The 27,444-nt window shown below is 50.7% G+C and overlaps 1 protein-coding gene across 1 annotated transcript in view; it reads right to left on the bottom strand.

The window, feature by feature from the left end:
• The window catches only part of KCNQ3 (potassium voltage-gated channel subfamily Q member 3), a 319,083-nt gene that overhangs the window by 39,694 nt on the left and 251,945 nt on the right, over positions 1-27,444 (bottom strand). The window contains exons 2-8 of the mRNA XM_045453655.1: positions 17,706-17,796; positions 16,220-16,346; positions 12,169-12,341; positions 6,374-6,529; positions 4,785-4,895; positions 3,061-3,156; positions 1,648-1,742 (exon numbers count right to left, since the gene is read on the bottom strand). Coding sequence (XP_045309611.1) covers positions 1,648-1,742; positions 3,061-3,156; positions 4,785-4,895; positions 6,374-6,529; positions 12,169-12,341; positions 16,220-16,346; positions 17,706-17,796 — 849 coding nt within the window. The remainder of the gene's footprint in view (positions 1-1,647; positions 1,743-3,060; positions 3,157-4,784; positions 4,896-6,373; positions 6,530-12,168; positions 12,342-16,219; positions 16,347-17,705; positions 17,797-27,444) is intronic.

Below are 27,444 nucleotides of genomic sequence, written 5' to 3'. Positions count from 1 at the left end.
GGGTGGGAGGGTGGGATGGGGACTGAGAGGGCCACTTGGCTGTGATCAGGTCGCACTAGAATCCCTGAAACCAAAGGCCTGTGGCAGAAACGGGCTTCAGAGCAGGGCCCAGCTCAGGGGTGAGGCTCAGGGCCCCTCTACTCTCCCTCCCAACCAGGAATCCGACACCAATTCTGCATTCCTTCCACACACGTAAACTCCCGGCTCAGGACGGCAGCGTCTACACCCTGGAGAAGCACAGTCTGTTTCAGTAGCCCAGGCAGTGAAGAGATCACGGGCTTTGGGGGCTTCTTGATGTGGCAGACATCGGCCAAAATGTCCCAGGCTTCTGAGCCCCAGCTTCGCCCCCCTGTGAGAGGAGCCTGGTGACCCGACCACTCAGCCTGTCGCCGGGAGGAGACCGTGAGCCACTCTGTCGGACTCGCCTTGGGGCATCTGTCCAAGATGCTTTATTAGGCCAGCACCATGGATATGGCTGGAGGCGGGTATAGCACCCGAGCTCCCAAAGCCCTCCACTGATTTTTTTAATGTTTATTTATTTTTGAGAGAGAGGGAGTGTGAACAGAGGAGGGGCAGAGAGAGGGGGGTGGACAGAACACCAGACACAGGCCCTGTGCTGTCAGCACAGAGCCCAACGTGGGCTCAAACTCATGCACTGTGAGATCATGACCTGAGCCGAAGGCAGATGCTCAACCAAGTGAGTCACCCAGACATCCGCCCTCCACGGATTTTAATGCCTCTTAACATTTGGGATCCTCTGGCCTGCTTCCTAGGCTGCCTGGGAGGGCTGATTGAAGTACGAACTCGGATACCTTGGATGGACTGGATATCTAGTGATTATTAACTTCTCTCTCTTCCTTTTTACAGGTGCTGGCTGTGGGCAACGCTTTTCATTTTCTCCCCCGAGGCCTTTAATTTAATCTACCGCCTCTAAGAACACAAAATGACATCTCCAGGTCATTGGAGGATTCCTCCTGCTGCTTCTTCCGCCTGCCTGTTCCCAGCATCTAGAACGGTCTGTGGGTGTACAGGCCATGGCCAGGCAGGGGAAGCATCCAGAACTGTGAGCGAGGCCCACCGCCCGGGCTTCCCACTTCCTCAGACCCCGGCCCTGCTCAAACAATGATCGAACCTTCTCTTCTCAGCCCCTCCACACTGTCCAGTTGGTAACCACCAGTGGCACACTGGGGCCACCTGGGAAGCTTTAAAATTACTGATGTTGGGGGGCCCTGGGTGGCTCAGTCAGTTAAGCATCAAACTTCAGCTCAGGTCATGATGTCACGGTTTGTGAGTTCGAGCCCTGCATCAGGCTCTCTGCTATCAATGCAGAGCCCGGAGCCTGCTTCAGATCCTCTCTCTCCCTCTCCCTCTGCCCCTTGCACTCTCTCTTTCTCTCTCTCAAAAATAAAAACACATTAAGAAAGTCCTGATACCTGGACTCCACTCTTGGCATTTCTGATCAAATAGCCTGGGGTGTGGCCCGTGAACTGGGGGAGTTTTTTGAGCTCCCAGGTGATTCGAATGTGTGGCGCAGTCTGGGAACCAAGCCCTGTTCTCCAAGAAACTACGGAGCCCACAGGCACAAATACAGACCCACGGCGGGGATGGTCAGTCACACCCTGAGCGTTCAGATAGGTGGTCACTTGCCTGAAGAACGGAAAAGAGACGACTGATTCATAGAACCTCCACGTTGCCACAAGATCAATCCTGTTTGGGTTGGTAGCATAATACCTCCAGGCAGCCTGAGGAGGAGAAGGGAGGGGCTGGAATGACCAGACAGCACTGAAACACTCACACAGAATCCCACAGGATTAAAACATCTGTGAAGCCCCTGACTCTTAAGAGTTTAAATATGCAATTGAGGTAATATCCAGAGAAGCCAGGCTTCCTGGCTTTTTGTAGCTCCTTGGGGAAGAAAACCTTCCCTGACCTACCATCTTGGAGTCATAACTGGGGCCATCGGGGTGTGGAGAAATGTGAAGGAAGGAGAGGAGGGGGCTGGGCATAAAATCCCCAGAAGGAGCAGGGTTTACTCTGGCTGCAAGGCTCCCTGAGACTTCTCAAACAGGTAGGAGGGTGCACACTATCTTTGTGCCACTTTGGGTGCAAGAGACGGCCTGGGAGATGAGGTTTCGATTCGAATATACTAGAACTTCAGGAATACCATGATGGTTTGGGGCTTGGAGGGTAACGGAACAGACCCTTAGAGACTGGGACTGGCCTGGACTCTTCACTACATGGAATAACATCGTGTACCATCTGGTGTCAGACCCACAGACCTGCAGAGACCATCCGTACACGAGGGTACACCGTAACACAGGTTCATGGTAGGCACACGTTCGGTCCCACGTAGCTGTAGTCGGGGGACTCCACCCTCCTCTTCTCTGTGCTCCCAACAACCCACAACACCATGAAGCAGAATCTCCCTCTGAGGTTTAAGCAGGAACACGTCTACTCTTCTCCCCACCTCTCACTATTCTCCCCACATCCAGCCCACAGGGCAGGAGTGATGGATCTGGCAGGCGTCCAACATCCACTGGTGCATGATGGTCTACTGGGCAGGACCAACGGCCCGCTGTCCCACACTGGGCACACGTAAGTCATCTCTTTCTGTCTTGGCTCACGGGTTCTCCCTCACTGGCAGATGTGAGGGGCCACATTTCCTTGTAGCTGATGAGCTAAGTCCTTGGACTCTAGGTCTGCTCTTCTCTGTGGGTCCCTAGGTCAGGAGAGGGGTGGGAAGTAGGAGGAGGAGAAGCCTAGTATGCACCCAGAGTCAAATTTTCCAATACGGTTAGTAAAACAGCTGATGCCTTGGTCCCTCTCGGAGTCCCATGTCTCTTTCTCGCTTGTCTTCAAACGTGGATGGGAGAACGTTGGGACTGTCACGTTGGTGCCACACAGACAGGACGCCCATAGCCGCCCACAAGCAAGCACGGTCCTGGGCTCTGTCCTCAGTCCCAGGCACGCCCACTGCGGTGCAAGCACACACAGCCCCCCCGGCCCCCCCACAGATGCATGAGCTCAGTCCCGACCCGGCTTATCCCCAGGAGGACAGACCTGAATGAGTTCAGCGGCCGGCTTCCTTCTTTTCTCAAAGTGCTTCTGCCGGTGCTGCTCCTGTACCTTGAGTGCCAGCCCCGACCCCAGGATGCCCTGGAGGGAGAAGTCAGGCCCGGGTCAGCCCCGCTGGCCTCTCTGGGGGCCCCACCCCCACTCCCAGGGCCACAAAGGCCCCCTTCTTCTCTGCCAGGGAGTAGGTTTTGGGTTAAGTGGAATCTCGGTGTCAGGGAGGCCTGGCTTCAGTTCCCGACTCTGCCGCTTTCTAGTGGTGAGATCCCTGGGCAAGTCACTTATCTACTGCACCTTGGTGTCCTGTACCGGGAAGTGGGCTAATAGTACCTTCCTCCTAATTTTGTTATGGAAAAAGTGAAATCATGTATAGGAGCTGTTTAGTAAGAAGAAGTATGACACAGAACAGATGCCCAGTAAATGTTGCGTGGAATTTAAAAATATTTTAGCCGCTTGGGGCGCCTGGGGGGCTTGGTCAGTTAAGCATCTGCCTTTGGCTCAGGTCATGACCTCATGGTTTGTGGATTAGAGCCCCGAAATGGGCTCTGAGCTAATAGCAGGGAGCCTGCTTTGGATTCTCTGTCTCCCTCTCTTTCTGCCACCCCCCCTTGAGCTCACTCTCTCTCTCTCTCTCCAAAATAAGTAAATATTAAAAAAATAATAAAAATATTTTAGTGCTGGAATTGTCCCTTAAGACTTCTACCGGAAGTTCCCAGAATTGTGACCTGTTCTGGTGTCCAGGTCGGCCTCACACGTGGATTACATGGATAGAAGCCACGTCCTTTTCAAGTTAGAGGAGACCATGTGGCACCCCCACAGCCCCCCAACCTATTCTAGATGAGGAGACCGAGATTCACGAAGGTCATATGCCCAAGATCAGAGAGCTTAGGAAAAACAGACAAGGTAGGGCTACCGCGGAGGACGAGTATTGCTAAAGAGGAAGGCTGGGAGATGAACCGGGGTGCGGGGTGGGGGGGGTGAGGAAGGGCGATTTTTCCCTAAGAAGTTTCTTTCCAGCCTCACGAGTAAGAGACAGAACCCACAACCCAAGAGCCTTGTGACTGTGGAAACTTGACTGACCTAACTGAGCCTCAGTTTTCTCATCTGGAAAATGGCGACAGACGCCGCACCAAACTCATGATGTTGTCGTGAAGATTCAATGACATGCTGTAGGTAAAGCGTTTGGCACGATTCCAGCACAGGGTAAGTCTGACAAGTGCTTTCTAGGACTGTTGCTACTGTGACGCTCATGGGCGCTGGGCTTTGGTGGGTTATTCTATCACGGGTCAAGACTCACTCTGGCGGGAAATGAATTGTTTTTACATAAGCCAGGACACGAAATGACAGGACAAGGGACAGGAGCTCACATTGACGAAGGACCTGCCACGTGCAAGGCACTGGGGAAAACGTGGGTGGGAGATACAATCTCAGCCCCCAGGGAGCTCACAGTCTGCGGTCGGTGGGGGGGGGGGGGGGGGGGGGCGGGGGAGGCAGCATGGGGTCAGAGATGCCTTTGCAGAGTCAGGCCCAGAGGAGGGAGGGACTCACTGAGCTTAGAGAAGGCAGCCTGGGGACTGGACTTGGAACAGCCCGGCGCGTGGACTTAAGGGCGTCTAAGGGGCTAACGTCCACCTGGGAGGTTCAGCTGGGGCCGGGTGGGTGGCGGAGGGGGTCCCGCGTGTCACTCTAGGGAAACCATCGAAGGTACTTACCGCTGGAAGGGCAAAAAAGGAGACGCCGATTAAGGAAAAGGTGGCTGCAATCAGGCGGCCCTCCCACGTTTTGGGCGTCTTGTCTCCGTAGCCAATGGTGGCCAGTGTGATCTGAAGAGAGAAGAAGTCAGACATGAGCCTTCGCGGGGAGAGGGAAGTCAGCTGAGCTCCACCTGTCGGCCTTTTGTACTGCCTGGGGATGTTTCCCCCATGGGAGACAAGGTACCAAGTGCCAAGTAAGTACGTGGGAGCCTGGAGACCACACCTGTTTCTAAGTTACGGATTTCCTACCTATAGTCGATCAGCCAACAAACATTTCAAATAATTGCAAACGCGTGCATGTGCATTCTTGGCATATTTACCTATGTGTGATTTTGGGTATGGCCATGTTTCCCAATGTATGCGTGCCTATGAGTGCGTTTATACATATGGTGTACGTGTGCATGGGTATCTGTGTATCTGTGCACTTGTCTGTGCCGATGGGTGTTGTATAGTCCTGGGTGTGTTTACAAGTGTAGTTGACTGTGCACACATACTTATGAATATGGAGAACGGGAAAGCAGAGCGGTTAAGCGCGTGGCCTCTGGAGCCCGACTGCCTGAGTTTAAATATTTTTTTTTTCAATGTTTATTTATTTTTGGGACAGAGAGAGACAGAGCATGAACGGGGGAGGGGCAGAGAGAGAGGGAGACACAGAATCGGAAACAGGCTCCAGGCTCTGAGCCATCAGCCCAGAGCCCACGCGGGGCTCGAACTCACGGACCACGAGATCGTGACCTGGCTGAAGTCGGACGCTTAACCGACTGCGCCACCCAGGCGCCCCTCGACTGCCTGAGTTTAAATCCCAGGTTCCACCACTAACTGGCTCAGGGATCTGTCTTGGCTTCATTACATACTTAACCGCTTCATGCCTCAATTTCCCCATTTTATTTTAATTTCTTTTTAATCTTTATTTTTGAGAGGAAGGGGAGGGGCAGAGAGAGAGACACACACACAGAATCCAACGCAGGCTCCAGGCTCTGAGCGGTCAGCACGGAGCCCGACATGAGGCTTGAATCCACAAACTGCGAGCTCATGACCTGAGCCGAAGTGGTTTGACCTGAGCCGACGCTGAACCAACTGAGCCACCCAGTCGCCCCCTCAGTTTCCCCACTTAAAAAAAGGGACTCAAAATAGAAATTGTGTTTAAAATATGTTAATACAAGGAAGGACTTTAGAGCAATGCTCTGGAGCAAAGTAAGCCTTCGGAAACTGCTAGTGTTCATAACAAGTGTCCCTGGTGGGTACGGGGCTGTGGGTCTCCAGGTGCGTTTGAAGGTCTGAGTGCACGTGTGTGCACCTGCCACTGCGTCTGTTTGCACACGCACGGCTCAGCGGATAACAGCCTACAACTAATGAAGCAAGGTCCCTGGGTGATGATGGGCGCTGACTATTCCCATCACTTGTAAGCACTAAGGAAAAGCCCATTCCAAGTGCGCGCACCTGTGCGTGCACGCGGCTGCCACCTAGGAGCACACCCATGCCACGCCCTCCACCTCTCTGTCTCTAACAGTCAGTCCCCATGGGGGGCCTTCAAGACGGTGACTCACCAGGCCCCACCAGAGGGCATCTGCATAGGTCTCGAATTCCTCCTTCATCTCTTCTCCCTGTGCATCCACCTCGGGCACGTCTTTCTCAACCAGGTAGACAAGAAATGAAGAAAGGATGAGCGTCAGGAACCCAATGTACCAGGCGGTGATGAGCTCCTGGGAGAGCAAGCAGTGGACAAGGGAGGTGGTCACTGAGAAGTCTCTGGATGCATGCTGGAGGCAGATACCCTGGAGGTGGAGTCCGGGCTTACGAACATTGTGACTGTGGGCGGGTTACGTACCTCCCTGAGCCTCACCTCCCGTCACCATGAAAGGGGATCAGTAATACGGTCATTCTTTCCTTTTTCTTTCTTTCTGTTTTTAAATTTGAGTATAGTTGACACATTGCATTAGTTTCAGGTGTGCAACATAGTGATCCCGCAAGGTTACACATTATGTTACGCTCGCCCCAAGTGTAGCTATCATCTGTCCCGCTACAGCTCTATTACAATGTCATCGGCCATATTCCTTATGCTGTCTTTTATTCCTGTGACTTATTCATTCCATCACTGGAAGCCTGTATCTTCCACTCCCCTTGACCCATTTTGTCCAACCCTCTACCTCCTTCCCTCTGGCAACCATCAGATTGTTCTCTGTATTTTTTTTTAATGTTTATTTATTTATTTTTGAGAGAAAGAGAGACAGAAAGAGAGAGACAGAACGCACATGTGTGAGCAGGGGAGGGGCAGAGTGGGGAGGGGGAGAGAGAGAATCCCAAGCAGGCTCCGAGCCACCAGTGCAGAATCCGATGCGGGGCTTGAACCCACAAACGGTGAGATCATGACCTAAGCCAAAATCAAGAGTCAGATGCTTAACTGACTGAGCCACCCAGGAGCCTCTGTTCTCTGTATTTAAAGGTCTGATTCTGGTTTTTGCTTAACTCATTTGTTAGTTGTTATTTTATTTATTTGTTAGAATTTAAAAAAATTAAATTTTAGTTAACATATGGTGCAATATTGGTTTTAGGAGTAGAATTCAGTGATTCATCACTTCCATACAACACCCAGTGCTCATCCCAACAAGTGCCCTCCTTAATCCCCATCACCCATCTAGCCCATCTCCCACCCACCTCCCTCCATCAACCCTCAGTTTGTTCTCTATCATTAAGAGTCTCTTACACTCTCTTCTCTACACCCCGCCCCCATACGTTCATCTGTTTTGTTTCTTAAATTCCACACGAGTGAAATCATACGGTATTTGTCTTTCTCTGACTTATTTCGCTTAGTGGAATACATTCTAGTTCCGTCCATGTTGTTCCAAATGGCAAGATTTCGTTCTTTTTTGATGGCTCAGTAATAGTCCATTGTGTATATATACCACATCTTCTTTATCCATTCATCAGTCGATGGACATTTGGGCTCTCTTTGTTGTCTTTTTTAGATTCCACTTACGAGTGGAATCGTATGGTAGTTGTCTTTCTGCTGACTTGTTTCACTTAGCATGATATCCATTAGGTCCATCCATGTTCTCACAAATGGCAGGATCTCGTCCTTTTTTATGGCTAATATTCCATTGTGTATATACACCATATTTTCCTCATCCCTTTGTCTATTGATAGATACTTAGGTTGCTTCCATGTCTTGGCTATTATAAATAATGCTGCAATAAACATAGAAGTGCATATATCTTTTTGAATTAGTGTTTTTGTTTTCTTTGGGTAAATACCCAATAGTGGAATTATTCGGTCATAGGATATTTCTGGTTTCAATTTTTTTGAGGATCCTTCCTACTGTTTTCCACAGCAGCTGCACCAAGTTGCATTCCCACCAACAGTGCACGAGGGTTCCCTTTTCTCCACATCCTCGCCAACACTTGTTGTTTCTTGTCTTTGTGGTAATAATATGGTCCTTCCTTCCATCATTAACAGAATGAGTGTATAGCTCTAGGAGGAGAGGAAGAGTTCTGTCTTCAGGGATCCTCAATATCACAGCTCCTGAGACTTCACAGGGACGTAGGGAGGCAGGAAAAACTGACAGCTGCCTCTGAGACAAGGCCCAGGACTCAGGAGACTTGATTCCGGGCAGAACTTCTCAGATCCAAGATAAAGCTCGGCGCTACTGGGAAATCAACAGCAGGGGTCGCTAGCGTGGCATAGGGAACCCAGCCCTGCCACTGATTTCCTGTGTGATCCTGGCAAATTATCCCCCTCTCCAGCTTTCGTTTCTTTATTTTCGAAATGGAAGTACCAGATCACAGTTCCTCAAAGTGACACGTGTACTCCTCATGGAAGGAAGACAGGCAGTTTTTATGTTAAAGAGTCACTTACTGATTTAAACTATATTAAAAATTAGCATAAATTAAAATGACCATAAAACCCATTATCTCGTGGATATTATCACATGATAGACTAGGACGTAGGAGTGAATGCACAAAAGTGCGTTAAGAGAAAAATGCTAAGAAACAGTAAGGACGGTGCAGGGATATGGCAAAGATTGGCCGCTCACCGAAGTTTCGAATACCCTGACCCAGAGCCTCTTTCGATTTCTCTCATTCTATTCCGATTTCAAAGGTCAGCACGGTAGGTTGGGCAGAAGAAAGTCAAGGTTATTGGCAAACACAGTCTGAAGATTAGGTCTGACGCCCCTGCTACGTCTTCCTGGGGAGCAAAGTGGGTCATATCCATATGCCCCATCTCTCTGACCTTCTGGGTCAGATCTCGCTGAGAGGGGTGCTTCGTGCCACTACTCACACTGGTCTCACCGCCCGCACTGCCCTTCCCCATGAAGAGCAGTGGGTCATCTTGAGATTCCCGTCACCTCCATGATGCAAGTTCCCCGAACATTCACTTGCTCAAGGAGACGGAGCTCATCTGTAGTTCCCTTATGCTTTCGCTACGTCCCAAGTAGACTTCTCCAAATCCGTAACACTTACTCTGCTCACTGCTTAGGTCTGGCTTCCCCCACAGCATCACGTGCACAGTGCCCTTTGGTGAGTTCCCTTTACAGCCCAGAGAGGTTTCAGTGGTGCAGGCAACCCAGCCAGCCGGCCATTCCCTTTGGTGACTGTCGGCCCTGCCGGGCAGGCTCAAGAAGAAAAAGGACCAGACAGTCACTGGTCCTTCCCCAGTGACTGTCTGGGCATGAGCTTCTCGCCTCGTTGAGCGCGCCTCTCGTGTTCCTATGTGTTGTCATACCCTCCGGCTCCCAAGTGCGAGTCAGAAGTTTCATCTGGTGCTTAGCTGGGGAAACTGCGGTCTGTTCATGAGCGCACAGGAAAATTGGTTTTGTTGGATTATTAAGAAGTAGCATAATGGGCACTGAAAAGGAGTGAAAATGTGTCCCAGTTCTGTGCTTTGCAGTCATTCAGAAGGCTCTTCATGGTAATTCTGACTTTACACGATTTTTCTCTGGTCACGGCCTGCGGCTGCCCCCCGCCCCCCCATCCTCTGTCCACAGACTCCTGCCCGTGCCTGAGCCACCCTGCGATCAGACTGGGACTGGGGGACTAGGGTGGAGCCCATGTGTGGGGAATGCCGGCAGCAGCTTCCTGCCTGTTCCTGAAGTCCACTGCGCAGGGGGCTCCAGGCTCACGTCAGACCCCACGTGAGTGAGAAGACAGCGACATTTTTGCGCGAAGTCACAGAAACTCCGGGCTTCTTTGTCCTGGCAGCACAGCCTGGTCGCAGAAACTCCGGGCTTCTTTGTCCTGGCAGCACAGCCTGGCCTATCCTAACCTTGAAATCCTCACCCCGTGCAACACGGGCCTCCACTCTGTGTTGCTGACACCCAGAGGAGCGAGTCGTGGGACCTGGCCCGGAGGACAGAGGTTTTGAATGAGTGGCTGAAGAGAAGAATTGACAAGTGCTCCTTCACCAGGCTTAGAGTGGGGAGTAAGGTTAATAAATGGGGAAGCGGGGCTGGAATCCTGGCATGTGCTCACTTCCTAAACGCACCACCTGACCTGGAAGTGAACGGCGGCCCAGCAGCCATGCTGCGGCCTAGGAACAGCACAATGCTAAGAGCGGGGACGTGTCAGGGGCAGAATGGCACGTAGGGCTTGACAAGCAGTTTCTTTTTCTGCCTTTGGTCTCCTGCCACGGAGATGTCATTTTGTCTTGAAGTTCGGCCCACCTGACCTCAGTTGTGGGGTCTGGCGGTGGCGTGGATCTGTCTCTTCCCAGGAACTCCATGGGAAATATGCAACAGTCTTCTATTCGAATCCGAGGGAACACAGGACAGGAATCGAAACCAATCATTTTCAGCCCTGATGTCTGCCGGAGTCGTGAATCAGCTCAGCTCCATGGCTACAAGGTTAGGTATTGCTAACGTATCCCCTGCCAAGAGAGTAAAAGGTCAGGTGGAGGACAGAAATCTCGAAAGAAAGCTCAGACCTCACCGAGTCCGGGGTCAGAGGGAACAGAGACAGAATAAAGCATGTGTGGCTTCATGAGGTGAAGGGCTCCAGGCGTTTCTACCTTTGTATTTCATTTTATTTCTATATTTATTTGTATTGTTTGTGAAGAAAAGCGTATTTGGAATAATAAATGAGCACCTACTATTATCCAGGCACTGAAATGTATCTTTTCTTGCGCGAGCAGCTAGGATTCTCATTTCAACTACTGAGGAAGCTCATAAAAACAGCATGTTCTAAATCTTTTCACCGTTTGAGGTGAGTGCATTATCATCCTCATTTTATACTTAAAAAAAATTATTTATTTATTTATTTATTTTAAAGCTTATTTATTTTGAGAGAGAGAAAGAAAGAGAATGTGAGTGGGGGAAGCACAGATTGGGGGGAGGAGGGAGCGACAGAGACAGAGAGAGAGAGAGAGAGAGAGAGAGAGAGAATACCAAGCAGGCTCTGCCCTGTCAACATGGAGCCTGATGTAGGGCTTGATCTCATAACCTATGAGATCATGACCTGAGCCAAAATCAAGAGCCAGACGCTTAGTCAACTGAGCTACCGAGGTGCCCCCTTCTTCTTCTTCTTCTTCTTTTAAAAATTTATTTATTTTTGAGAGAGAGAGAGAGAGAGTGACATAGGGGCAGAGAGAGAGAGAGAGGAAGAGAATCTCAACCAGGCTCTGCTTGGTGCAGAGCCCAAAGTGGGGCTCAAACCCACGAACTGTGAGATCATGACCTGAGCTGAAATCGACACTCAGAAGCTTAGCTGACTGAGCCACCCAGGTACCCCCTTTTTATTTTTAAGTAAGCTCCACACCCAGCACACAGCCCAACATAGAGTCCAACAGGGAGCCCAAAGCCGGGGGAGGGGAGGGGACTTGAACTCACAACCTGGAGATCAAGACCTGAGCTGAGATCAAGAGCCAGCCGCTCAAGGCACTGAGCCACCGAGGCGCCCCATCCTCATTTTATAAACGCAGGAACCAAGACCCAGGACGTTACAGAAAATCCCCAGTCACGCCAACAGAGTTGGGACTCCCCCCAGTCTGTGGGCGCCCTGAACCTTTCCCTCCCATCCCCTGCTGCCTTGCGCTGGCTCATTTCACCCCCTCGACGACCGGGAGGCAGAGCTATCCTCATCTTCCCTCTAGAAATGAGAAACCCGAGGCTCAAGGAGAGTTGAGCGCCTCGGCCACAGGGTGGAGCGGGAGAGGGCTTGAACCCGGATGTGCCTGCTTTTGCTGCTGTTGCACCCCTGCTTGTGCCTCTCTTCCTCCTCCTCCTCCCCCTCATCACCGGTGGTGGCACCGCGACCGCCCTCGGGGGGACACCGTGCGGGAGGGGAAGCCCCGCAAGGCACCACCCGGGGGGCGAGAGGCCCACGCGGTCTGGCGGCTTCTCCGCGCCACTTACTTTGCTGTGGGCGCAGATGGCGGAGCCCAGGAGCTTCCACGTGCCGCCCCTGCGGTCCATGCGGAGCATGCGCAGGATCTGCAGGAAGCGCAGGCTGCGCAGCGAGGTGGCCAGCACATTGCCCTGGTTTCCCACGGCAACCACCGGCACGGAGGCGATCAGCACGAAGATGTCTGGCAGCGGGGACAGAGGGGGGGCGGGGGGGGGCGGAGAAGGAAAAGAAGGTCAGGCCAAGACAGTGGAGCCGTCGCAGCCACTGGCTGCCTGCAGCCCCACACGTGCCGGGCATCGCTGGGCGAAACCGTGACACCAGTCGCACGTGGTAGGCAGGCTTAGTCTCCTGTGGCAGATGGAGAAACGGGAAGTGAGCGCGCGCGGCTTCCCAAGCCGAGCGGGGGACTGGGGGCAGGACTGTCAGAGCCTTTACTCTCAATCCCAGGGAAGCGGTTCCCCAAGGGTACCGCCCCTCCACCCCGGCCCCCAGAGGAGGGGTCAAGGCTGCCCCGGTTGTGGAGGTGAAGCCTGAAGCTCAGACGCTGTTGAAGGCAGGTTTCCCCTAAAAGCGGCACCAAATCCAGGCCTTGGCCGTGGGTGACGTGTGGGGTGATAATCTCCCAGGAGGCACAAGGGAGGGGAGAGGGGAGAGGGAGCCAGGGAAGGAGAAAGGCAAGGTGAGATGGGTGTGAGCAGGCTCTGTTCTGCAGGCGGAACACCTCCCAAGGTGGTCGCCCTGGAAGATGGGAGCTGGGACTTCGGTCTGGGGGCTCCTGCCCCTGCTGGTGGACGGTCACCCCTGGGGTGGTGAATGTCCCCACACTTCTGAGCTGTGCCACCTGGTGGTCTCCCTCGGCTTCAGGGAAGGCCCTGGCGTAGATTGTGGTAAAACATGAGGTCCACCCATGAATTGCGATGCTGGTGACTGAGAGCAGAGAGGCAGAGGAGACTGGGGGCGAGGGAGGCAATACCCATGCCGACCATGTCCCTACCCCACTGCAGAGGCCAGCAGGTAAAAAGGACCCCATAGCCAAGTCAATTTGGGGAAAAAAAAATCCATTAAGAAGGTTTTGCTGCTTTAGGACTTCCAGGAACCATCAATATGCGAGTATGCACGGTGGCTCTCAGTTATACAAACGAAGTACAATCTTTCCCCAAAGATTCGACCACGGGACTGTTGTTTTGCAAGAGCATCGGGTTCTAAGGAACACACTGGAAGCAATGTTTATCCGCTGGGTAAAGTCCAAGCTCCTGAAAACCCTGTGGCCTGGCCCTTAGGAGCCTTCCAGAAGCAGGTGCGGTTTGCTGAGCACACAGCGCTCTCTCACACCTCCATACCTTTGTCTGTGTTGGTCTCTTGGCTCGGAACAGGTCCCTCAATTCACACCTGGCTACGTGTGCCACATCCAAGTGTTGCCTAAATGCGCTTAACTTTTGGGAAAAACTTGGTGTCAAACATCTGGATGCCAATATGTCTGTATCCTTGGCTAGGCTTCTCAGTTTATCTGTGTGAAGTTATCCACTTACAATGTGTGTAGAAAGCAAAACACAACAGAACCTGGATGCGTGGCAAATGTGAGTCAGGCCTACGATGCGCAGAGCGAATGGGAGATTCTGGCCCGGTTGGATCCATTCACGCCCGAAATGGCAGGGTCTGAAGCTGCCTCGAATATGGAAGCCATGATGTTCACTGCCGGGACACCCACTCTCAGGTACAACACGTAGAGAAAAGCAACATTACCCACAAGAGCCATGTTATGGGAGAAGTCGAGATGAGGAGAGCAGAAAACACAGGCACCCCAGAAAGGAAGCCAGCAAGGATGGGGATGCTGGGGGTGGGGGCTCGGCTCTCCAGGGGAGGCTGGCAGGTGCACTGTCATTAGAAGCTCGGTCAAATCAGCCCCTCTTAGAATCCTGGAGACTCCTCCATGGGGAATGCGCTTGTCCTGGAAGGGTCCAGGCTCCACACAACACTAGGATGTTCTCCAACTGGGTAGGAGCCTCTGAGTTTGGGCACAAAGTCACTTCCCCTACCTCCTGCCAACACACACACACGTACACACACACACACACACACACACACACACACACACACACGTGACTTCTGGTCAGCACTTACATAGATCTCTCCAAAGAAGAAAAAGAAGTCAGCTTAACACTTTGCAAAAGACTTGAAAGGAAGGTAAAAAAAAAAAAAAAAAAAAAAAAAAGGGAAGGCAAGCTGGGGTTGCTATGGTCTGAATGTCTGTGTCCTCCCCAAATTCATATGCTGAGATCCTGCCCCCCAGTGAGACGGTCTTAGGAGGTGGGGCCCCTGGGCGGTGATGAGGTTATGAGGGTGGAACCCTCATAAGTGGGATTAGTGCCCTGATAAAAGAGCTTCCTGAGAGCTCCCACCCTTTCCATGGTGTGAGGACACAGCACAGAGACCAAGAAAAAGTGGACAGCCTGGGACCCAGAAGAAGGACTCGCCCAGAGCCCGGCACCCTGATCTTGGACTTCGGCCTCCGGGACCATGAGAAAGACATGTCTCTTGTTCCTAAGCCCCCAGTGGGGCGTTGTTCTAGCTGCCTGAATGGACAAAGACAGGGGCAGACAGGGTAGGAGGCCAAAGAAAGGTTAAAAAAAGTACGAAAAAAAAATCAGTAACTGCAAAGTTCTCCAAAGTCGTGTGCACGAGCATGCGCACACACGTGTACACCCACGTGCCCTCTCCTTGCATAAAAGTTCCGAGTCAGAAACAAAACCCTCAGGGATGCAACCTCAGCAGCAGATGGGCAGAAGAAAGAGCAGTTTCAGTCATGGTCAGGGCGGTGCCACCAGCTGTGGCCTCCAGGCAGCTCACCCTTGGCTGCGTGGACAGAAGTGTGGCACCTAGGACCGAAGAGGGGTCCAGCTCCTCTTCCCTGGGCTGGCCATCCATACCCAAAGGGCTGTGTTCAGTCCTGGGGGTTGCTTTTTAAAAGGGCGGTGAGCATGCTCGGAGAAGAGGTGATGATTCCAAGAACACGTGATACCAGGTGTAGCTGAAGCCACGAAGCACATTTTTCCACTGCTGGAGTGGAGACGAGGAACAGAATGATGGAACTCAATTATCTGAAGACAGTCAGAAGACTTAAGGTGGCATAAATACCTTGGAAGGTGGTGAGCGCCCCGGGACTGGAGGTATGCAAGTAGGTGACCACTTGAAGGCTGCTGTAAAGGGGGCGGGAGCATCCGGCGGGGTGGCACGTTGGACTTAGTGCCTTTGGAGGGCCTTCCGAGCCCTGGCGTTCTGTGACCTAGGAATTTGAGACTCCTCCTCCTCCCCATCTCTGTCGCTATATGATTTTAGTAGGATCTCCAGTTGGGAACATATGGGTCCATGCTGCACCAACAGGGGTAAACGAAAGTGATCACCTTCTCCGCTGTCAAAACGCCTGCACCCAGAGGGAAAGGTGTCAGGGACATCTCCCCAAAGCAACTTTTGGGTCAAGGCCCAGCAACATGGTAGGGAGGGAGGGCACAGGTGTTAGATTCTTCCAGACCTGGGTGTCAGGATGGAATCTGCTGCTTACTACCTGTTGTGACTGGAAAATGACTCAGCACCGTGAACCTCAGCTTCCCCCTCTGTAAAATGGGCATAACGTGGACCTACAGAAGGAGTTCTCAACCGGCAGTGGCGTCACCCCTCCCCTGCCCACTAAAGCCAGTCTGGAAGGCTGCGGGCAGTTTGGGTTGTCACAGTGACTGGGGGCTACCGAGTTTCGCGACTGGGGATGCTCAACATCCTATAATGAGCTGCTCCTTCACAGCCCCAATGCCAAGAGCAGCCCCCACCCCGACCCATTGAGAATCCCTGCCCTGTTGAGCCGTTAGGGCAAGCCGCGGAGGAAGGAATTCGGCATCCGGACACTGGAGCAGCTCTTCCCCATCGAGGTAGGGTCGGAGGCTCTGCTGGCTTCCAGAATACCACGTGATTTCCCAGGAGAACAGCGGCTGCTTAAAATTCCCTCAGGGAAATGGTGCACCCAAAGCAGGGGACCAGGGCCACAGGTGACTGGGGGTCAGGGCTTACCCAGCATGCACAGGGGCTTCCTGGCAAACTTCAGTCTTCCTCGCCAGCCTTTGTATCGGCAGCAACATCCGGCAGCCCAGATCCTCAAAGCAAACTCGGCTCCAAAGATGAAAATAGCAAATGTTTCCTGCGTTAAGAACATATGGAGAGACACTGATCGACCAGGACCCAGTTGTCTGGAAGGAGCGATTTCTGTTCCGAGGTTCTGAAGAATGGGATTTCTGTTGTTGCCATTTTGGTGGTGGACGGGGGAGGAGAGCACGTTATCACCTCCATTCGGTTTGGGACAGCTCCCGTGTCCACTCTCATGTGCTAACTGTCCCTAATATCAGCCTTGCAAAGTGCTCACTTGCTTTCCTCTCTCTGTTTTGGTTCCAACGGATCATTTTTTTCAAAGTCTCTTTTCTGGTACTACCAGCTCCTTAAGGGCAGTTAAACTGAAGAGAGAAGTATCAGTCTACTAATCTCACCCAGTGCCTGGCCCCTGGCATTGCTAATCATGGCCAACGGTTACTAAGCGCGGCTCCTGGGCCAGGCACCGCCTCAAGTGTTTTCTAACATTATCCTCATTTTACGTTTTGCGAAACCAAGGAGTAAACACATTTCTCCAGACTAGGAAGTGGCAAAGAAGGACTCCTGGACTGGCACTGAGGCTCAGAGCCCACGGGCATAAGCATCATGCTGTGCTCTCTCCCTGGACCCAGGGCCTCCTCCTTCCTTCCCGCCTCCCTTGTTGATCAGACACAGACACCTTTGCCCCCCTCTCTTTGGTGACCTCCTGGGACCCTTGGGGAGTTGTCGCTCCGTGATAATCCCCGAAACTTAGCTCCTGGAGCTAGATGGCTTCCCAGGATGCACCTGCTAAGGTCTCAGCGTGAGACGGTGTGGACTAAAATCACCTGAGAAGGAATTTGCTGAATCTGGTGTCACGAATGACATGCTCAGTGCAAGGCGAAGGTTCTGCCATTTTGTGGACCTTAACTGGGGGGCTGGCATCCCTTTCCTGTGCAGATGGTGAACACAGAGAGAAAATAGGCAGAGGGCCCGGGTGGGGGTGGGGGGGGCGGAGGACGTGGAGACTTTAATGCACAAATGGGATTTGGTACTTGGCCTTGAAGGGAGTCAGAGATCCTCAGGGTTCAAGGAGAAAAAGCAGAGGCGGGTTGTAAAACAAAGCATGTGTTTGTGTTAGCTTTCAGAGGGTTAGGAAGCCACAGTTTGTAATACAACTAATGTCTGGTTTTTGCTTTGACCTTGTTTGTGCCCTCTCATCTCTAGGATAACAAATGTCATTCCCCTCCACCTGTACCCATGGCAGACCTGACCAACTGACCCCGGCATTGCTTTCTCTTGGGCCTGGACTTGGTCACAGGCTCCAGGAAGCCAACACCAGTGGTGCCCCAGGGCAGCCCCCTTGCCCTTCACTGTGAAAGTCCGACCAGAGGTGTCTGCCCGGAACAGCACCATGGCAGGTGCGTGATCTCACCAGTAATAGCAGCCAGTCTCCTGAAACAGTCTCGTACTCCCTGAACGTGGTCAGCACGGCCAGAATCAAGCATCCCAGGACAATCAGGAACCTGGAGGGGAGGAAGGAGGAAACATCTAGTCCTGGCTTGCTCCAGAGGAAGGTGTCAGACAGGATGAAGCTATGACTTCCCTCAGACGTTGGCATGCGCTTTCTCTGTTATCCCCCTTAACCTCACAGCAAACCTGGGTGGCAGGTAGGAATTATCATTCAGTGAAAGAAAACAGATCTGAGAAAGTGTAAGCAGTGTGTTCAGCTCTACTTTACCAGCTGGTTAGTGGAACCAGTTGCGGGGAGCGGGGGTGGGGCTGCAGAATTTTTCAGACCAAGTTACCACAAAGCTTTGGCAAAGCAACAGGAATATAAATGAATTAATAATGTCTTTTGAACATATAGGACAATGGTTTTCAAATATATGAAACATTCTTAGTATAAACAAGTGACAAATTTGTTTCAAAGATTGATAAATTCAGCAAGGGCCTCCGCGATCATGTCTTAGTATTATTCTTTTTACAGACCATAGTTACTAAAGGAAACAACCTCTCTCATTTGGGGACCTTCAGAATTGTTTTTGAAATTACAAAGTGTTCTTCCTAATGGAAAAAAAGAGGAGCCACCCCAGTGAGTGATGCAGAATGCTGGTCCTAGAAAAGTCACAGAGAGGTCATCTTGTTCATGCGCCTGCCTCAGGCAGGAGCACACTGCAAATAATCCTTTGAAATTATCATCTACATAAATTCAGTGGTGGGGGAGGGTGGGGAGAGGGAGAATGTGTGTGCGTGTGTGTGTGCATGCTTCATTGTTTCAGCAAAGAAAAATGGCTCTCCCTCCCCCTTGGTGGAGACTCTCTGGCTCAGTGCTCAACACCAGGCTCCTTAGGGTCCATGGGTGAGGCTTGGTCTTCCACTCTATTCGACTCTGCTGGGTTCCCATCCACGCTTTGGTGGCTTCCTTGTGTATGTGGGTACCCACTTGTGCATTCATTCACTCATTCATTCATTCATTCATTCATTCAATATTTATATGGTAGTCACTGGGGACACAGAGCTAGGCTTCATAGGCTTATGATGAATAAGCTGGATCTGTCCTCCTGAGCCCACAGTCCAGCCAATCAGAAAGCCGTCTCACGCCACGATGGAAAGGACCACGACGTTGGGAGGTTTGGAGACATCTGCTCCTGGCCTTGGCTGGGGACCCGAGTCCTGGCTCTGACCCTTGGTGACCCGGATCACATTTTCTGATCAATTAGCCTGGTGATCGGCAGATCTGAATCGGTATTTCCAAGCTTTCCAGGAACCTAAACAAGATTTTCAACTCCGTCCTGCGTTTGGTCGTTTTATTTCAAACTTACGGTTCCGGACCCATGCCTGGAATCTGCCTACCCTGAATCCCAAATCTTCTCCGGTGGTGATGATGACGGTAACAACATCAGCCCCCACACCACCTGTTAGTGATCACCTACCACTGGCCACTGTCAGTGGCCTTCCTCACAGCCACCTCCCAAGGTAGACATGAACTCCCACTTGAGAGATGAAGAAACTCATCAGAAGGATTCATTACCATCTGGATAATCGTGTTGTCAGTAAAATGACCACAGAGTTTGGAGTTCAAAGACACAGGTTCAAAGGGAAGCTCTGCACTTTCTCTGTGATCTTGAGTAGCTCATTGGCCTGGGGAACCTCGGTGATCACATTCAGAGGATGGGAATAACAGATCAGCCTAGAGGTCCTGCTGCTGTGAGGGCCACAGGAGACAGTGGATGGGGAGTTATCTGCTCAACTGTACAGAATCATGCAAATGAGGCCTAATGCTCTCCGTTCACGCACTCGTCACTGGCTGGTTCCCCAGCAGGCCCTGGGGCACGTGGTCTCGGATGATGCTGCAAATCCACACTCTGGTTCTCTCAAGGCTTTATTTGATTCACTCACAGGCTCTGGAGATAAGCCCTAGGTTAGAATCCCCTTCCTCCTTTATGTGGTGTCATCTTAGGCAAGTTACACGACTTCTCAGCGTCTTGGTTTCCTCATCGATAAAATGAACCCAATAAAGGTGCCCACGTCCTCAACTGTTCAATGAGATAATCCACGTCAGGTGCCTGGAAGAGTGTCTTCATTAAATGTTAGCTATTATTTTTATGGTGATTTAACATCAATGTATCGAGTGCCTCTTCTGTCCCAGGCACAGCACTGGTTTTAAAGATACAAACATGCATAAAACCTAGCCCTCCTTTTCAAGGACCTCCCAGTGCAGCGGGAAAACAGAGGACAAACAGTTATAGAGGTTATGATCTGGGTGTCCACCACATGCTTCGGGAGCACAAGACCGAAAGCATCCAAGAGGCGGTGGCCAAGGGGTTGGGAGTATATCTGAGGCTTAGCTAGAGCTGGCTGTATGTCCCAGTTTATCCAGGACATTGCCTATTTTAGGTGTGTTGACCCGGAGCATGCCTCCCCGAGGGATCAGGAACAACATGGGCATGTGCAGAGTGCAAATGTTCATGGACACAGAACCCAGTGCAATCTTCTCCTTGAGCAAGAGATGTGGGCCTTTGGTGATCTGACCTTGCTGTCCTCGTACCCTTATCTTTAGCTGCTTCCCCACTCCCAGGCTAGCTATCCTGAATGAGAGCGTTTCCTCAAACTCCCTCAGTGTATGTGTGCCGGTCTCGATGCTCTTCTTCTGTGCCCATCCCCCCCCCCCCCCCAGCACCCTTTCATGCCCCTGCCGACGTCTTGGTAGCACCAGTCACGCCTTGCCTCTGGAGGCTTCTATGCCTTCAGCTGCTCTCTGCATGTTCCCCCGTGTGGCCTCTCCCCTGGGGTCCCGGAGCACCCTACTGCATTTCTATTCCAGGACTGAGCATAAGCCATTATCATTTTGCAATCATTTGTTTTCATTGTATATGAAATAAAACGTATTAAATTAACTATGTCGTGCTGAGTTTGAGGTTCAAGTGGAAATATCCAGCAGGCTGATCAAAATTCAAGCCTAAAGCTCAGGGGAAAGGTTGAGGGTGGAAACCTAAGTTCCTTCCTCTTACAGCCTGTGGTTTTAGAACCAGCAAAGGGGATCCTTTGGCCTTAACCCGCCGCGGAAAGGCAATGTCAGCCTGACTCCCATCTGCAGGGAGTGTGCAGACCCAGGCTGTAGCCAGCAGGGGGCAGCAAACACCAAGCATTTTCTCAGACCTCAAGGAATTCAAAGCACCTGCAACTTCAGGAAATTACTTTCTGAGATTGGAGAACAACCATTGATAAAGCTAAGAGCATCAAGAAGCCCACCTTAATCGGGGAAGGGGAAGATGCTCTTCGGTATTTCACACTTTTCAACTTACTCTTAAGATATGCACTTGATTTCAGACACGCAGACCAAATTGCCAGTCTCACCATGGAAACCAGATGTCTGTGGTCAGGCACCGTCTTCCCTCCTACTGTTTTGGCTCTCTCACTCCCCCACATCTCACCGATGACTCTTTTACTTCCTCTGTCACTTTTAAAAGTGTGTTATTTTAATTCCAGTGTCTCTAACTCACAGTGTGGTATTAATTTCAGGTGTGCAATAATATAGTGATTCAACACTTCCCTACATCGTCTGGTGCTCGTCACGACGAGTGTGGCCCTTAATCCCCTTCCCCCATTCCCCCACCCACCTCCCCTCTGGCAACCAGCAGTTTGTTCTCAAGAATCTATTTTTTGTTGTTGTTTGTCTCTCTTTCCCCTCTTTGTTTGTTTTGTTTCTTAAACCCCCACATGAGTGAAATCATATGGTATTTGTCTTTTTCTGACTGATTTATTTCACTTAGCATAACATCCTGTAGCTCTATCGATGAAGTTGCAAATGGCAAAATCTCATTCTTTTTTATGGCTGAATAATATTCCATCACAGGCGCGCGCGCGCACACACACACACACACACACACACACCACATCTTTATCCATTTGTGTACTGATGGACACGGGCTGTTCACCTATCTTGGCTATTATAAATAATGCTGCAATAAACACAGGGGTGCATGTATCCCTCTGAATTAGTGGTTTTGTATTTTGGGGGTAACTACCCAGCAGTGTGATTGCTGGATCATATGGTAGTTCTATGTTTAATTAAAAAAAATTTTTTAAGTGTTTATTTACTTTTGAGAGAGAGCAGACACACAAAGCATGAGTCGGGGAGGGGCAGAGAGAGAGAGGGAGACACAGAATCTGAGGCAGGCTCCAGGCTGTCAGCACAGAGCCCAACACTGGGCTCGAACTCACAAACCTCGAGATCATGACCTGAGCTGAAGTCAGACGCTTAACCAACTGAGCCACCCAGGCGCCCCTCAGTTTAATTCTTTGAGGAACCTCCACACTGTTTCCCACAGTGGCTGCACCAGGTTGCATTCCCACCAACAGTGCACAAACCTTCTTTTTTTTCCCCACATCTTTGCCAACACTTGTTGCTTCTTGTGTGTGTGTGTGTGTGTGTGTGTGTGTGTGTTTGCGACTCTTGTACTGTCGATTTTAGCCATGCCACTGACATCCCTGCTCCGCAGCTGTGCCTGTCTCCTTTACCCGACTTTCCCCTGACTTCTCCTCTCCCCTCTCCCTCCTCCCTCCGGCCCACACTCTCCCTCCTCCCAGGGCCAGCAAGTCAGGCCAGGGCTTGTGGCCGATGTCTGGGAGAGAGCCAACAGTGTCCTCCTGTCTGCGGGGTCCGGCTGTCCTGGCCAGCAAGGCTGGTCATGATCAAGGGTCTCAGACATGCCCTTAAATCAGACACCACCTCCTACATGCTTCCCCCCGAATCCTCTGCATCTTCCAGCCAAGCTGGGCTTGCGGAGGGCGGGAGGGAGGCTGCTTTGCTCCTGTGTGTGCTGTGTCAAGCGTAAGGTCCAGAGCTTCCGGTCCAGGCCCCTTAATACCAAACCTCGGTTGGGCCGCAGCGCAAGCAAAAGCGACTGAGGACCCACAGTGGCACCCGGGTTTCCTGCGCCCTCTTCTCAGCCAGGCCTGGCCTCCCTCGCAGGAACAAAGCTGGGTCCTCTGGGAACAAGACACGAGGCCTAACAGCTAAGTATTCCCCGGCCCCGGCTTCCCTCGCAGCGAGACAAACAGGTGGCGAAACTCCAGAATTTATCTGATAACTTCTTTTGCTCACTATTTTCTCTTTTACTCCTGCGAGGTGGGGTCACTGTCACCGTTATGTTCACATCCCCACTTTACAGATGAGGAATGGAGCCTCCAGGCCCAGGCAATGGGGTCATGATAGGAGGAGGGGCGGCGCTGCTGGGGGGACCCACCGGCGCTGAGAGCCACCGTGGGGCCTGGAGGGAAAATCTTCGGGAACAGGTAGGGAGGGGGCGGGGGCTGACGGCCCGGCCCTTCTCCTCCGGTCTCCCAGCTTGGGAACAGAGACGCTCAGTTGCATTTCCAGGTAGTTCCCTGAGGTCCCAGCTGGCTCCCGCTCCAATTACAGTTGCTCTCGGGCAGCTTCTAGAGCACCTGGAGCTCGGCCAGGGTCCTAGATGGGGGAAAGGCAGCAGCTGACTCTACTGGGCTCTCCTGCTTACGATCCGTGTCTGTCTGCCACAAAGTGGGGACCTGTAGAAACACTTTCCCCGGCCAGGTGGAGGCGGAACTGACTCCTCTAGGGAGCAGGTGTTGCGGGTGCCAGAGTAAGCCCACACGTCCCCATCCTCAGCAGCACAACTGGTTCTTGCTCTTGAGCAGAGAATCCAACCCCTCAGATGACGTCAGGATCCTACCGATCTTCAGCTGAAATGCCCCAAAGGTAAAGCACCCACTGTGTGCCAAGGATTTCCTGATTCCCTATGAGTCAGCCCAACAGCCTCTTAGAATCACAGCGACTGCCGTCTTGCTGGGAGATCCTCTCTCTTGCAGCTTTGATGACACAAGCAGAGAGGCCCAGGTGGTACAGAACTAAAGGTGGTCTTCGATCAATGGCCAGCAAGGAAGCGAGACACTCAGTCCAACAGCCCTCAAAGAACTGAATTCTTCCAACAACCACCAAAGGCAGCCTGGAAGAGGATTCTTCACCAGTTATACCTTCAGATGAGACCTCAGCCCCGGCCGACAACTTAATTGTGGTCTTTGTGAGAACCCCCAAGCAGAAGTCCCCGGATCCCCGCCTCCCAGAAACTGAGATAATAAACACATATTGTGTTAAGCTGCTAAATCTTGTGGTAGTTTGTCATGCGGTAATAGATAACCAATCCTAGCTAACCAGGATCTGAATCCTGGATCACCACCTAGAATCGAAATGACCTTAGATAGGTTTATTTTCCTCAGCCTCAGTTTCTCGTCTACAATGCAGGAGTAACAACACAAGGGATTTTTGTTACTGCATTCTTCATCCCAGCCTTTAAGAGATTATGCAAGGCAGCAAAAATCGTGACAGCCAAAATCCACTTCTCTGATGAAGTCTCCATGCAAACATCCTTGAGGATGTGCTACAGGCCAGTCCCTGCCTCCCCATCACGTACCGCATCCAACAGCACAACATGAACCATGTACACAGTGAGAAGGCGAAGCTCACAAAAGATGCAGGATTTCGTGAGGTTGATGGACATGACAACGGAGGGATGTTCTAAATACAGCACAGCCATTAACAAGTGACACTCTCACTCCAACAATTAAAGACAAATCAGCTGATACCTCAGAGCATTAAAAACCTTTTAGAGTCCAAATGTTGAGAAGATAAAATGCAAAGTCACATCGTATTAGCAAATAATTTGAGCATAGAAAATACACCCTCAGATCCACACTCAATTCCATCTTTGCTCATTCTACAAATTAGAGCACGGCTGCGATTACAACCTGTGTTTTGTTAATGATGAGATACAATACACACATTTTTATATTTTAATTGTATTTTCTAGTGAGATGTCTTCTTCACTATTTGGTGTGAAGTTTGGTTCCATTTTCAGCAGATTCCCTTTCTGTAGATTTTCACCAATGCCATTAACTGTGGAATAAAGGGACTCTCTCAACCTGCCTCATGGGATGGGCATGGCGGTTAGAAGAGATTCACGTATGTGAACTGCCTAGAATTCTGTTAAACATCAGGCATTCAGCAGGTGCTGCTTTCTTACCTTCCTTCTCGTCTTATGCTCATAGAGAGGAGTTGAAAAATTGACCTTAATACATATAGAAAGAAACCACTTGGTTTTTAAAAACTTCCATGTTCTTGAAATGAGGTAACAATATCATACACAAATAACCGCACACAAATCTGTGTTTATACCTAGCTATGCCCTATCCACACCGACCAACAGACCCACAGATGGGTAACACAGTAGATGCACATTTTGGCCATTTAGACCAAGAGATAGCAAACTATGGCCCTTGGGTCAAATCCAGCTTGCTGTCTATGTTTGTAAATAGTTTTTTTTTAATACCACAGTTATATTTACTCGCTTAGGTATTATCTGTGGCTGCTCTCGCAGAGTTGAATAGCTGCAGGAGAGACTGGCCCGCAAGCCTAAAATATTTACCATCTGGGTCTTTAAGAAAAAGTTTCCCAACCCCTGACCTACACTGAGAGCCAAGGGCAATTTAACTCCCTCAGTGTCACCTGAAGATACAGTCCACATCCGATGTGGTGCAGAAGAACTATTTTGAAACCTAAATTTTTTTTTTTAGTGTTTGTTTATTTTTGAGACAGAGGCAGAGCATGAGCAGGGGAGGGGCAGACAGAGAGAGGAAGGCACAGAATCTGAAGCAGCTCCAGGCTCTGAGCTGTCAGAACAGAGCCCGACGCGGGGCTCGAACTCACGGACCGTGAGATCATGACCTGAGCCAAAGTCAGATGGCTAGCTGACTGAGCGACCCAGGCGCCCCAAAACTATTTTGAAACTTAAAGCTTAGGGATTGAATCTTAAAAACCCCTTTGTTGAGATCAATACCAGAATATTTAACATGATTAGAGGAATACAGTAGGAACATAATGCAGGTTTATGGAGGAAAAGAAATACACATTTTGGGAAAAGAATACAAATTACGAGGGAACCGCGAGATCACGACCTGGGCTGAAGTCGGACGCTTAACCCACTGAGCCACCCGGGCGTCCCTGTCTTATTAACAGTGGCAACAGTCCGTTTGAACTTACTATGGCTGCCCCAGGAGCATATCTGTGGATGGAACTAATTGCACTACGTTGGACTGCAGGGCAAACTTCTCCAGACCTGACCAAGTATTCTGGGGACCTCCTGTCAGTGAAGAGGGTGGGCCCTGGAGCCAGACACATCAGTCCCTCAAGGTCACCTTACCACTGGGCTTCAGGCTCCTCATTTGTAGGGTGAGAATGTAGTGCGGGCTACCTAAGAGGGTTCAAGGAGGTAACAGATATAAAATGCACACAGCAGGCAGTGGGCATGCGGTAATTTGTAGTCGCCCTCCAATTTGCTGACATTTATGCTCATTTACCAAATATTTATCATTGGAGCATAAATTTGGGAATCAGGCATGAAATAAGTTTAAATTTTGACTATGCTATTTAACAGCGTGTGACTTGGGGTAAGTAACTTAACCCGTCTGGCCCTCCAATCCCTCAGGTTCGTTGTGGGGGTGATTATTCAATCTTGCAGAGTTGCTGTGAGGACTGAAGCACCTCAGTTTCTCCATCTGTTAAATGGGATAATAAAATGTTAAGCTAGTGCTTAATACATGTTAGCAATTATTATTATTATTAATATGATTGTTATTTTTATTAATTCATAAAACACAATGCCTGGGAAATTTATAGATTCTCAATGGGAGGAAACGTTACTACATTTGGAATTCATCAGAGACATGTCGTCTTTGGGTAAAACTAAGCAACAATACTAATTGTAAGACACATAATTGTAGAAACTACTAAAAAGAGGAAACTTCCAAATAAATTATGACAGCCATTGATTGTAATTCACAGCCTCATTTTAGAGATGTTAAAATGGGGAAAGACATATAGTTAGAATTGACAAAACAGACGTAGGTAACACTGCCTTATAACCAACTCCTCAGAAACCCTTTGGACGGGAAGAGGTGCTAACAAACAACTCAGGTGCGTCTGAGGGGCGGGAGGAAGATCCTATGTCCCCAGTGCTAGCGGGGCACATGCATTAAAGTCTGGGTCCGTGGTTTATTTGGCCTAAGCCCTTCTTTCTATTTTTATCACAGCTGTCATTACTCTGAGTTTGTCTGATCCTCCACACATTTCGCTGGAACCAGAGCTCCCATATTTTCATGGAATGAGATTTGCGGGGCTCACCCAAGCTAGCTGAGCGCCCTTCTGTCCCCTCCCACCCCCTGCAGGCATACCTGACCCTTCAGCAAATTATGTCCATTCTTCCTCTGATGTACTACCATACATCCGTTCTACTTTTCTGTCTCTTTGACCAATGCCCTGGTCAAGCTACATCGTTTTTCCCTCCAATCACTCCAGGGGTCTCCTGAAAGCCCTCCCGCAGCCCTCCACTGTTTCCCCTCCAGTTTCTCCTGAGAGGACCAGAGCTGTCCTTCCCTGCCTTATATCCATCACTCCCCACCCTCCATACACACACACAGTCAAGCATCATCTGAGCAACTTGGTTTATTAGAGAAGGGTCTGGGGCGGGGGCGGGGTGCAAATCTGGGTTTGGATTCTGGATCACGTTTCCAGCCATGTACATTTGGTCACATTATCTCGCCTTTGAAAACCTCAGTATCCTAATTTGTACAATGAG

The sequence above is a fragment of the Leopardus geoffroyi genome, chromosome C3 (genome assembly GCF_018350155.1).
Source record: "Leopardus geoffroyi isolate Oge1 chromosome C3, O.geoffroyi_Oge1_pat1.0, whole genome shotgun sequence".
Taxonomy (NCBI): Eukaryota; Metazoa; Chordata; class Mammalia; order Carnivora; family Felidae; genus Leopardus; species Leopardus geoffroyi.
The sequence above is the reverse complement of the archived record's forward strand: the minus strand, read 5'-3'. Positions and strand labels throughout refer to the sequence as shown.